At 51.4% G+C, this 13,002-nt stretch overlaps 1 protein-coding gene across 1 annotated transcript; it reads right to left on the minus strand.

Moving 5' to 3' along the window:
• Nucleotides 1-9,026: 9,026 nt before the first annotated feature.
• LOC129631924 (carcinoembryonic antigen-related cell adhesion molecule 7-like) lies at nucleotides 9,027-13,002 on the minus strand. Its single transcript, XM_055553220.1, is given in 5 exon segments — nucleotides 9,027-9,317; nucleotides 9,319-9,332; nucleotides 10,203-10,481; nucleotides 11,672-12,031; nucleotides 12,939-13,002. Coding segments are annotated over 5 exon segments (990 nt in total). The 3' UTR covers nucleotides 9,027-9,044.

Raw genomic sequence — 13,002 nt, forward strand, 5'->3', positions numbered from 1 at the left:
TGCAGTGAGGGAAGATGATGCCCACGGCCTTGAGAGGAGTGGTAGGCAGCGCACAGAACCCTAAGAGATGTCCACAACTTCAAGCCACAATCCGAGAAATGTGCCCCATGATTAAGGAAACCTACAGATGAAATTCAGATCACGTGACTGGGAGATATGGTGGGGTGACTTGGAGATTATGGTGGGTTATGTTTTGGGCTGAGTCCAATACATTCACAATGTTCCAAGGCAGGAGAGGCAGAGCCAGAGGAGATGGGATGATGGAAGGTGAGCTTGGGGAGCTTTAAGATGTTCCACTGCTGGCCTTGAAGATGGAGGAAAGGGCCACAAACCCAGGAAAGCAGGCAGCCTATCACAGCTTGGAAAGGCAAAGAAATGAACTGTCTGTAGAATCCAGAAAGAACAGCATCATATTGACACTGTGGTTTGTGCCCGTACATTTGTGGTCATTTGTTACAGAACAATAAGGAACACCAAGAAGTGTCACCTTGTCTCATCCAAGACTGTGCGCCTGGGGGGATAAGAAGTAATTTAGACCTAAATCATGATCGGAAGCTTTGCAGGTGGTTTCTCTTACCTCTCATCTCATCTCAGCACAGATGATACTTGGCCACTGGCAGAGCATGCTTGCCAACTGTGGGCTCTGTGCCCTAGGGCACACACTTGCTGTGTTTGTGTGAGCGTGGGCAGGCGATCCGAGTGGAACTATATGAGAACAGAACTATCCCAGGGACCTCAGGGAGAGACTGAGACCTGCTAGCCCAGGTGTGTGGTGGGAGCTGCAGGTGAGATCTGGGTGGGAAGGCCCTTGAGACACTTTGAGGAGGAGACAGGTGAGCCCTTTGCCGTGGTAGCCAGGTTGAGTATTAGGTAGAGCCTGCACCTTTGCCCTGAGGCTCACGTGTGTGTGTGTTGGGAGCAGGCTCACGATCTGCATCGAAAAGCAAACTGGAAACCAGCAGGAAGTGGATAGAGGTCACAGGAAGTTCCTGGGAGGACCTTGCTCAGAGCATGGCTTCTGGGTCCCTCTTACTTTGGTGACTCTGATTGCTCCTCTTGGTTCCCCCAGAGGGAACAATGTCCTCAGGGCTTAGGCCCTTAGGGAAGCAACAGAAACCCATGGAGAGAGAAGGCATTCTGGATCCTAGATCTGGGGACAGACAAAAGTTCCTGTCCCATCGCTGACTCACTGGAGATTAGTTCAAGCAAACTCCGGGGGATAGTGAAGGACAGGGAAGCCTGGTGTGCTGCAGTCCATGGGGTCCCAAAGACTCAGACACAACTTAGCAACTGAACAACAAAAACTCATTTGAGGCAGCACCAGTTGGGGCCAGCAGGGCCTGGTGAACAGGGCCAGAGGGCTCAGGACACCAAGAGGCTGCAAAGGGGCCTCACCCATAAAAGTTGTCTCACCCACGACTCGTCCTTCCTGACTCGTGTTCTAGTGTGTCTCAGATGGTCCCATTTCCTGTGCTCCAGAGACTCCATGCCAAGTGAGCAAGCACTGGCAGGTGTCTGGGACCCCAGGGCAATGTGAGGACTGCCGAGTGCCCATGTGGCTGCCAAGGGTCTGGTGACCTTCCTTGCCTGTTAGTATGCCCCCTCCCTCCATTCTCACAATCTTCTCCTTCCTTTCCCCTAGGGAATAGATAGGGAGATCAGGTAACTAGAGATAATCCTTTCCCCGAGGAACCATGGACAGGCCGGAGCAGAGATTCCGGTGAATTTCTTGCTGGACAAGACCCAAGGGCAGTATGTTTTGCAACCAGGGGAAGGAAAGTGCTCTTGATTCAGATCTCTCTGGTGGTCCACAGTGGGTCAGAGGCCCAGTCACTTGCCTGTTGAAACCTCCCCCCACTGTGGGAATCGCAGCCTGAGTTCTGGTCCATCCAGGCTTCAGGGCAGCCTGTCAGTGTCTCCAGGAATCCAGGAGGACCCTGAGCCTGGGCCCAGGTTCCCAAATAGCCTCAGGTCTCAGAGCTGGTTCTCCACCTCAGGCTCTTCCTCATGACCTCACTCGGGTCTTGGGTCTCAGGTAAGCTCTTTCCCACAGTCCGTAAGAAGACGTGTCTGGAGGAACTAAGGACCCACATCTGCTTTGTGGCTGATATTACAGTAAACGTCTGTGTCCGGTTGTACTAATTCCTGCAAAAGAAAACCAACACCTTTGAGCTCATGTAACCTTCTTAGATGACTTCCCAGGGTCTGTTCGTGTCAGAGGTTTTTGATCCAGACCCACCTCCCCTTCATCCCCTTTCCATCTTTCCTGCTATTTCTTGGCCCTCCAAACACAGCCAGGTGTGCAGGGGGCACTTCCAATGCCCCTTGGGCTTATGAGACCAGAACTTGGATCCCCACACTCACCTGGTAGATGGGAGCTGGTGGCCTGGCATCAGGTAGGGAGGCCTGGGCATGGAGGAAGTGGGCATCAGAGGAGAGTGAAGGAGAGTCATTTCTCCCGAGCAGCCATGTCCAAGCCTGCAGCCCCGACCCCAAATCCTATCTGGGCTCTGTTTTCCACCCTTGTTAGCCTGGCTCCCCTGACTGATGATCCAGTGCCCACTCTCTTCCTGGCTGAACTCCAAGGTTCTCTGAGGTCAAGTCAGGGGACCAGGGCAGCTTCTGGCTAAGGTTGTGGGTGGTCATGTCCCTGAAGTGCATCCAGCTCCCAGCTTGGTGGGACTTGCCATGTTCTAACTACTCTTATGAGCTTCCCTGGTGGCTCAGAAGGCAAAGAATCTGCCTGCAAGCGGGAGACCGAGGCTCGATCCCTGGGTCAGGGACATCCCCTGGAGAAGGCAATGGTAACCCAATCCAGTATTCTTTCCTGGAGAAATCCATGGACAGAGGAGTCTGGCAGGCTACAGTCCATGGGGCCACAAAGACTGGACATAACTAAGGGACTTTCAACTACCCTCGAGTGAAGGGTGTATCACAGTACTTCAGGGTTGGACAGTCCCCCTGCCCTGAGCCTGTGAAGCGGGGACGCTGGGGAGAAGAGACAAGGAAGGAATGTACTTACCTGGGAGACAGAGCTGCCAGAGGGACCACCTCCTGGGAGGAGACAGGAGTTACCACTGAGCATGTGAGGAAGCTTAGCCCATTCTCCTAGGAGAGGTTGGATGTCCACCTTCCGGAGAACCATGGGAGAAGGATCCCCACCAAGGGAGAGAACCTCTGGCAATTTCAGGCCCCAGTGAGGGCGATGGAGCCTCCCAGGATGATAACCCATAGGAAAAGCAGACTAGCCAATCGGGTCCCCTGTGCTGAAGCCCCAGAGAAAGGGCCAGAGACCCTGGGGGTGGCAGGCAGGAACAGACATGGCAGGGCCTGACCGGGGCTCCCCGCTGTCCTGGGCTGAACAGACACTCACCTGAGGTGGACGCTGGGGGCCAGTTCCCTCTGTTGTGCAGGCAGCCGGCGTTAGGAAAGAAAAACAAAACAGGCATATTTGTGAGGAGTGCAGATGGAGGTCAAGGCTTTGTTATCAGAACACAGGACAGGAGGATCCCCATGTCCAAGCAGGGGCTGGACACCGCCTTTCTCCACCAAAGCTGCTTAGGAGGGGAGGGACCAGTAAGGACGCTGAGGAAAGTTCTTAAGAAGCCGTATCTGCCCTGAGTCCAGAGGGGCAGGACCATAGGCTAATAGGGTTCCGGAGAAAGTGGCCACTGAAGAGACCAAGGCTCTGGTTAAGGCATCCATCCATCCAAAGCTTTGTCTGAGTGGATTCATCATGCTTATGGAGAGAGCAGGGCCAGTGCATGGGGAGGAAAGCGGTCACCAGTGACTCTGGGATCTCACTGAGTGCAGTGTCGCTGCTGTGGCCACCCGCTCTCACCCAGCAGCTGCTCAAATGTGACAGTGGCCTTGTCCTCTGTCTCCATCTACCTGGACCTTAAGTGTAAAGACATGCCACCACCTGCGGACCTGGCAGGATGTTCTGTCTCATGCATCAGGGGTGTTGTTAATGTATCTGCCACGTGGGGGCATTTGACCCCACCTGGCCTGTCCAAACTTCCACTCTCTGGCCAAGTGTGGACTTGGCAAGGACGACCCTCAGATCCTGGCCCTGTGACTACCCCTCATCAGAGTAGCTGGATTTAAATATACAGGAAGAGATACCTTTTTCTGAGTACTTACTACCCGCCAGCCTACATACAGGGAACGAGGACAAGCAGGGGTCTTAATTGTGTTAACTGATAGATGGGCCTTTCCTGGTGGTTCATAGGTAAAGAATCCACCTGCCAATTCAGGGACACAGTTTCGATACCTGGGCAGGAAGATTCCCTGGGGATGGAAATGGCAACCCACTCCAGTATTCTTGCCTGGGAAATTCCACGGACAGATGAGTCCATGGAGTGGCAAAAGAGATGGACACAACTTCACGACTAAATAACAAAATAAATGAGGACGGTGTTAAGGAAGCTGCCAGAGGTCAATACCTGGTGAGGCAGGAACTGAAGGACGAGAGAGAATATCCGTGGGGAAGTGGGGGGGTCCTGGAGATCCAGGCCGGAAATTGGAGGATGGGGTGTCCTTCCTCTAGGACTAGGGTCAACCTGGGGGTGGGGGCAGCATCTGGGAATGCCACTGTACCTGTGAAGGAAAATGAAACACCCCAGGACAGCCAGCGGCATCAGGACGAGCAGGACCCCGATCACGATGCCAGTAATGGCCCCCACATCGAGGGCTCGAGCGTTTTCTTGCCCTGAAAGCAGAAGAGAGAGAGAGAGGGGAAATGGGGTCCGAGTTCACTGGAGGGAATACCAGGAGGAGTCTCACAGGGAGAGGGCCTGGTTAGGAGGAAGGAGACGCTCTGAGGCCTGTGTGCTTGCGTGTCTTGTCATCACAATGTCCTCCTGACTCTCCCACTGCACGAGGCTGCATCATTTCCCTCTTCATCAGATTTGAAACCTTGGACTTTCTCGAACTCTCCATTCTCTCACTGTAGCCATTTCCATGTCCTGTTCATTTTCCTTTGAAGGACTCTTTTCTTCTCACATTATGCCCCGTCCCTCTGAATTTTTGTTTCCATCACCACTGTCGGTCTTAGAGGGCAGTTCCTCTCCAGTCCACCCAACATTGATTAGTAGTAATATTATTAATGAACTGTTTCCAGGTACTCCTGTGCGACTGGCACAGTGGGAAATCCTTTACACCCATTTTTTCTGATCTTTCCATCCCCATGAGGGAGGGGTTGTCATCCCCGCTGTGCATTCACAGATTTGAGACACACAGTTCTTCAATAAAGGAATGGAGGCCACAGAGCTAGGACCAGGTGAAAGAGAAATGTAACCCAGTTGTTTGACTCTACAGCCAAAACCCACAGCGCTGAAAACCAAAATCTCCCCTGTGACGTTTCTTGCCTGCCGACTCTGTGTGGGTGAGAATTTTACCTACAGGGAAAATTTTAATCTCAGTCCCTTCCTAGTGACCAACCTCACAGCAGCCCTAAGATCCATCTCTTCTTCTCCAGTTTTACAGACGGGAAACGGAGGCACAAGATCCAGTGCCTTGCCTGCAGTCAAACAATTCTCACAAACAATAACCAAAGTATGACAAAATTAGCTAAGTTTTGCATAATTAATTAAACACATTGTTCTACAGGCTCTGAAAGGAGACTACCCACGTCCTCATGATTTGCATTCATTACACACCCACTTCCAGTGATATTACACGGGAAGATGGAGAGGTGTGGAAGGTCACTATAGTGCTCAGTGGGGCGCTGGACCACACCTGCAGACTCTGACTGGGAGGAGAGCCCACACTGACGGGACCTGCACCCTCTGTCCTGACACTGTTGCTTGTCTGGGACAGCATCACCTTCTCAGTGAGCCGTAAACTCTGCTCATTGATTCACCGACCACTGGATGCTTGTCCCCATATCACTTGGTCTGCCTGCACCCAGAGTGGAAGGCTCGTGGGATTTCTAAGAGGGAGGGATTGACTACCGAAGAGCATAACCTTTGTCTGTGGTTCCAGATCACTGGGATTGGCTCCTCTGCCCAGGGAATTCTCCAGGCAAGAATACTGGAGTGGACTGCCATTTCCTCCTCCAGGGGATCTTCCTGACGCCCAGGGATCAAACCTGCATCCCTTAGTCTCCTGCGTTAGCGCTGGCAGGCAGGTTCTTTACCACTAGCTCCACATGAGAAGCCCCTTGAGAGGGAAGAGAGTCCATCAAACTTGAGGAGAAGTCCAGTTCCTTGGCTGATGCCATCTGACAGTTCCGTGGGATGAGCCTTCCTTCTCAGGGTCCACAACTAGCCTCCTCTCTTTGTGGTTTTCTGCTCCTAATGTGCTTGTCTGAGATTGACCCAGTAGCTACATAATCAGTGTCCATGTCTAAAGCACTGGAGTCCACAGTGTGAGGGGATGGCTGTCTCCATACTGGGCAGGTGTGAGGAGCACCTGCTTCTCAAGAAAGATGTGTTCTTCCTCATTGTTAAATTATTTAAACAGGGTTGAAGAAAATCTGGAGCTGAAGAATAAAAAGTGAAAACAATAACTGAGAAAGGCGATTCCTCAGCACATCTACGAGCAGGTAGAAGAAAGCATCCGTGAACATGAAGATAGAAAAAAAGAAGTTATTCAGACTGGGGAGTAGAAAGGGAAAAAAAATGGCAAATAGTGAGTCCAGGCAAAGTATTATGCAGAACTCCATCAGGTTGACATACATATGCAGGATGGCAGTTTCTGAAGTAGAATAGATAGCGAAAAGCAATGAAAAAAATATATAAAAATGAATGGTTTAAAACCTCTGAAAGTAGATGAGATCACATATTAGAGATGGTTGAGGAACTCCAAAAAGGGGTAACTCAAGATATAGACGTTGTGACACAATAGAGTCAAATTGTTGAGAGCCCAAGGGAAAGAGGAAGTGAAAAACGAAGCGAGAGAGAAGTGACTCAGCATGTGCATCGGATCTTTAACACTGTGAAAATTGAATTCCACATCAGAAGGCATTGGGATGACTGACTGAAGTCCTAAAAGCAAGACTGTCAACGGGCGAAGCAATGTACAGAGAAGCTCTCCTTCAATGAAGCTCAAATTAGGACTTTCCCAGATAAACAACAGTCGAGGGAACTCATTCCCTGGAGACACAGCATATATGAAGTGTGAAAGGAAGCCTTTAAGATGACTGAACAAACATTACACAGCAACTCAGAGCCATAGGCAACCTAGAGAAGAGTGGTCAAATGACACAATAGGTAGCTATCTTATCTAAGCCGGTATTATTGTCTTTTATGTACTCGCTTGTTTTTGTTTTTTATTTCAAAGATATTACACGAAACAATATTTATAAATCTATATAAGGGGCATATATTGTACAAGGATGGCTGAAATATATGACAGTAAGTGTGTAATATGGAGGCGATGGAGATGCACAGAGCACCCTGTTTGTAATATACATCATAGATCTGGTTGGTATTTCAACTCGATAGTTATATGTTTAAGATATAACTGTCATCTTCAAGGTAGGCACTAAGAAAAGAACTGAAATACATTGGAAAGGGGAAGAACAGAATCAAAATGACACATGCGAAAGGAAATCACCTAATCACCAAAGAGGAAGTAATAGAGAAATTAATGAATAAAGCATGTAAGACATATAACAAATAGCTAGATGGCAGAAGTTCTTTCTTATTGGGAAATATTTGAATGATAGATAGCCTCAACCTTCAAATTAAAGGCAGAGGTTGACAGAATGGATAAAAATTATGACCCATCTCTATACTCTCTTCAAGAGACTCACTTTAGATACAAAAACATAGAAGGTTGAAGTAAGGCTGGAAAAAGATATTCTATGCAAATAGCAATAAAAAGAGAATTGTAGTGGCTGTATGAGTGTCTGCTATAATCATCTGTAAATCAAAAACCTGCAACAGACATTAGGACCTTGCATATCAAGAAAAGTTTCCATCCATCAAGGAAATAGAACAATTATAAGCATTATGCACCCAACACCACAAGAATTGTGAATCAAAAGTGGACAGCATTGAGGGGAGAAATAGCTCAGTCATAACAGTGACACTATAACACCCCACCTTCAATAATGGACACAGCATCAGAGAGATTTCAGTGAGAACTAGAGACCGTGAGAGCACTGTAAACCAGAGACCTAACCGACCAACAGACAGCACACAGTCATAGGAGTTTGTGTTGCACAAAGTGCAGTCCGCAAGGCCCCCAGCTCTCACCACACATGACCACCGCCCATCCTGTGAAGAAACGGTGTCACTTCCACTGTAGAGACGATGGTGCAACTAAGAAAGACAAGTGGAGGGACCTGGAGTTGAGAGTGGCAGCAAGCCTGCGATCACAACAGTGCGAACTAACATCCTGACACTTACTGCCTCAACACGTCTGCTGTGCTTTCCACCTTCATCGGAGCACTTATTCAGAAAGCTCTATACAGTGCATAGTAAACCCATTGCACACATAAGAAAAAGGAGATTTAGGCTTTATAACTCACCAGGGCTTCCCAGGAGGCACTAGTGGTAAAGATGCCACCTGCCAATCAGGAGACGTAAGAGCTACAGATCCAATCCCTGGGTGGGGAAGATCCCCTGGAGGAGGTCACGGCAACCCCTGCAGTCGAAGGTGGAGTCTTAACCACTGGACTGCCCAGGAAGTCCCAGGTACTGATTTTAGTGCTGCTTCCAGCGGTCTTGGCAACAAGGCTTCACAGCAGAGGGCCAGGAGAAATCAGGGGATGAGGAGGGGAGAGACAGCACACATTCCAATTGCTTGAAGTGAAGGAAATGAGATGATAGGCTCATTTTTGGTGGAGATAATAAAAGAAGCTTATCCAGATTAAAATGGGCTTCGCTGGAGGCTTAGACGGGAAGAGTGCCTGCAGTGCAGCAGACACGGGTTCGATCCTTGGGTCAGGACGATTCCCTGGAGTAGCAAATGGCAACCCACTCCAGGATTCTTGCCTGGGAAATCCCATGGACAGAGTAGCCTAGTGAGCTCAAGTCCGTGGTGTCACGAAGAGTCGGACACCACTGAACGACTAAGACATGAGGCGACGGTGGTCACTCACAGGTCACCCTCAGCCTGAGGGGGCCACTCTTCCTGGAGTTGCCCCTGTTGGAGACCTCACACTGATAACCCCCGGCGTCCTCTCTGCTGATGGGGTCTATGGTGAGGGTGCTGTTGTCTGAGGACAGTGTCATCCTGTCTGCGAGGAGGAGACTCTGGCCTTTGAAGAGCCAGCGTATGGAGACCCCAGTCTCATCTGTGAGGCGGCTCAGGACCACGGGGCCCTCATGTTCTGGGACTGTGGTGTTGCTGGCTTGGAGGGGGGGGCCGTGCCACTGGGTCTGTGGAGATACAGGGGGTGACTGCTGAGAGTGAGTCAGGGGCCTGGGCCTTGCTCCCTCCTCAGTCTTGGGGCCCAAGACCTCTGTAAAGGTAACTGTGAGGAAGGCCCTGGGTCTTTGTTCAGGTGGCAACAGGAAAGAGATGATCACACACCTCCTCTGACACCGAGATCACGCCAGGCGGACCCTTGCCTGGTTGCTGGGACAACAGTCTAGTACTAGACTGCTCTGTGCTCTCAGCCCTGGGAACCTTGATCTTCTGACTGTGGGGCTATCCAGGCCAGTCAGGGAATGTGGGATCTGAGAGTACATGTGTGATTGGGGATAGAGAGCCTGGGCGTATATCCGGGGCCTCACACTGACAAGCCGGGAGCGCTGTATAGCTGTGTTAGAGGCTGTGTGGAAGGAGAGGTTGAGGTTCCCTCTGGATGGTCAGAGGAGTCTGAGGGGGAAGTGGAGGGGTGTCAGAACATTTAGAGCAAAGAGCAGAAAGCCACACGTGGTGCAATCAGAGGGAAGGCAAGTTCCTGGTCTGTACTGGGGCCCCTGGGTCCTTCTGAGCTGTTCACATGCTTGTCTGAAAAATTTGCAATCATTACCCTTCATGCTCACTCTTTGTGAGTTTGACATTGTTTCTCCCATCATATTCTGGTGATCCTTAGCCACCCACACAGAGCAGCCCATCCCTTTCCTGTCCTCATTCAAGGTGGACCTGCCTGCACTTGCCTGGGACAGGAAGTCATGGGCAGTCTGGGTGTCCAGGGGTGATGGCCCATGTACTCGGACCTGAGAGGGAGGGGTGTGGATTGGCCTCTGGCAGCGTGCATTTGGGTGGGCAGCTCAGGTCACATAGGAGCAGAGGTTACTCACAGAGGACATCCAGGGTGAATGGGTCACTGCGGCTGATGCCCACTGGGTTCCGGGCTTCGCACACATAGGGTCCTGTGTCTTTCCTTGTGACATTGAACACAGTGAGAGTCCTCTTGTCCTCGGACAGTTCCAGCCTGGTGCTCTTGGGGAGGCTCTGATTGCTGATCCACCACATGTAGGAGGTGTTCTGGGTCTCAGGTCCACATGTTAACACCACAGTGTCCTCATGCTCCCAGGGGTTGGAGTTGTTGCTGGTGATGATGGGTCTGGGTAGCACCGCTGTGCGGATAACAGAGAGGACATTGCCCTGAGCCTCCCTGGAGGCTCAGACAGTAAAGAATCTGCCTGCCAGTGCAGGAGACCTGGGTTCAATCCCTGGGTCAGAAAGATCCCCTGGAGAAGGGAATTGCTACCCAGTCCATATTCTTGCCTGGAGAATTCCAAGTACAGCGGAGCTTGCTGGGCTATAGTACATGGGGGTAGCAAAGAGTGGGACATGATTGACTAACACTTACCCTTTCTTTATACCTTTCCCTCCTCTAGAAACATCTTTCAAGAAAATTGGCATCCTTCTCCTGTCAGCCAGAGTCTTTAAAGAATAAGGCATGCTGGTGTATGGCAAGACAAATGCATGGGGACCTGAGCTCAGAGAGTGTGAGGCCACCTGTTCTATGTCTGGGAGAAGCACAGGCTTCCTTGGGGGTTAATTGTGCAGCAGAGTTTAGTGGTGGACAAAACAGGGTGGATTCAGAGACCACTTGGCATCTCTCCTGGTTTTCATCAACCAGCCTCAGGAGAGAGTTCCCTGGGCTGCACCCTGGGGTCGAGGAGCTGCCAGGAGTGTCTTCCTTCCTCTGTTCCTCTCTGGGGGTGCTGAGATTTCTCTTGCATCTCCAAGTCCCCCAGGGCATTTGGTTGATTCTTGGGGACCTTGTACCTGTGTGGTCTCCATGCCGAGTCTCAGGAGTAGGACGAGGCTGTGCCCCTGCACGGATGTGGCTCTTGGGGCTGAGCCCTGGCTGGTGACCAGCTTGGAGCCTCCGGATTTGGCACAGGCTTCCCAGTGTCACTGGAGGCAGGAGCCCTGGGACAGGGTCTGGGAGGGGCTTCCTGGGGCTGGGCTTCTCTGTGAAGATCCCTGGGGCCCTCAGGCCAGGGTCTTCCCTGAGTCCTGCAGGGTCTTCCTCAGGGTCATGGTCACGGGGAGGGGCCCAGGGGGCTGGACTGAGAGCGCTCTCCCTCTGCCGAGTCCCTCATCAGACGGTCCTTCTCTCTACACAGTGTCTGCAGGGCCTGGCTTCCTGGAAGGCATTTCTGACCCTTTGGAGTTTGTCTCCACAGTGTGTGCCCTGCACTGAATGTTCAAACCCCGACACGGGACACAATGCAGAGGGGATGGAGGCGCCATCCAGGTCTGTCAGAACAGAATTCACCCCCCAACACCCCGAGGTCAGAGAGGAGGCACTCACGGTATACGTGGAGGTGTCCAGTTTGTCTTTCTGTCTGTAAATCATTCTTTGTAACGAGCAGCATGTAGGATCCTGTGTCTTTCTGGGTGACGCTCTGGATCAGCAGGGTTCCGTTGGGATAAAGTGCCTCCCGTCCGCTGTGTGTAGGCCCATTGGTAGTTACATTAATGTCTACTCTATATGATGTAATTAGCTGGCTGTGGTCTACTGTTTCTCCTCTGAACCAGGCATAGCCTAGAGGATTCTTTGTCACATTGTGGGCAAGTAGAAGAACATCCGACCCTTCTGCAGCACGGGGAGGCACCGTTTCAATAGTGAGCTGGGCAGTGGTGGGCGGGGTCCAGAAAGTTAAGAGTGAGACTAGGAGGGAAGAGAGAGAAACCAGTTAATATTGTGACCTGTGTGGGGGATGGGAAAATGGTGCCCTGGGTCCTGAGCTGGTCTCTTCATCCCTCAGCCTTGGTGTGTGTTTTTATACTGTGTGTGTGTGTGTGTGTGTGTGTGTATATGTATACGTCCTGTTGGTTCAAGGTCAGCAGCATGATCCCCATCACTTTAGCCCCTCTGGGCTTGTTTTTTTCTCTGCTTCCCCAGCTGTCCCCTGGCTCTCTCCCTCACTGCCCTCACACGCCTGCTCACACTCAGGGCCTCTTGGGAGATGCCTCTCGCCCCGACCAGCTGCTGTAAAGACCCTCGGTGCTCACTTGCTGACCTTCCCCGCTCCCTTTCCTGCGTGACGCCTGCAGCACCTGCCAGCACGCTCTCCATCTCTCTGCTCGTCTGTCTTCCTCCCCACAGAGCGCGGGCTCCGTGAGGGCAGGGGCTTGTCTGATCCTGCTTGAAACCCAGGGCCAGGACCAGGTTCCAGACGTTAGTACCTGGGGAAGAAGGAAGGAGAGTTCCCAGGAATTCCACAGCCTGGTGTTTATTTGTCAGTTTCTAAGAGTGTGGGTGTGGACAAAGTTTACTCTTCTGGTTGTCTTTTTCTCTAGTGACACAATAAATTGTTATTATTGTCATCAGTTTTCAACAAACTGCTCAGTGAAGAATAACTCATAAAACCTACAGCAGTTGAGTCTTCCCACCCCTCACCAGCTCTAGTTCATGGAGAGTCTCCTGTGGCTGAGGCCCCCACCCTCCCCTGTCCTCTGTGCTCAGGTCTGAACACAAGCCCCCTGTCCCCTCTCAGAGCCCTGTCTCCCCCAGACACCAGCCAGTCTCTTGTTCTCCAGTCTCTGCCCACTGCCTGAAAATTGTCCCCTCTCACCTGCCAGGACGAGCCTGTTCCAGGGGACATGCCTCGTGCTTGCAGGGCCTGCCGGCGGCTCCAT

The sequence above is a fragment of the Bubalus kerabau genome, chromosome 17, assembly GCF_029407905.1.
Source record: "Bubalus kerabau isolate K-KA32 ecotype Philippines breed swamp buffalo chromosome 17, PCC_UOA_SB_1v2, whole genome shotgun sequence".
NCBI lineage: Eukaryota > Metazoa > Chordata > Mammalia > Artiodactyla > Bovidae > Bubalus > Bubalus kerabau.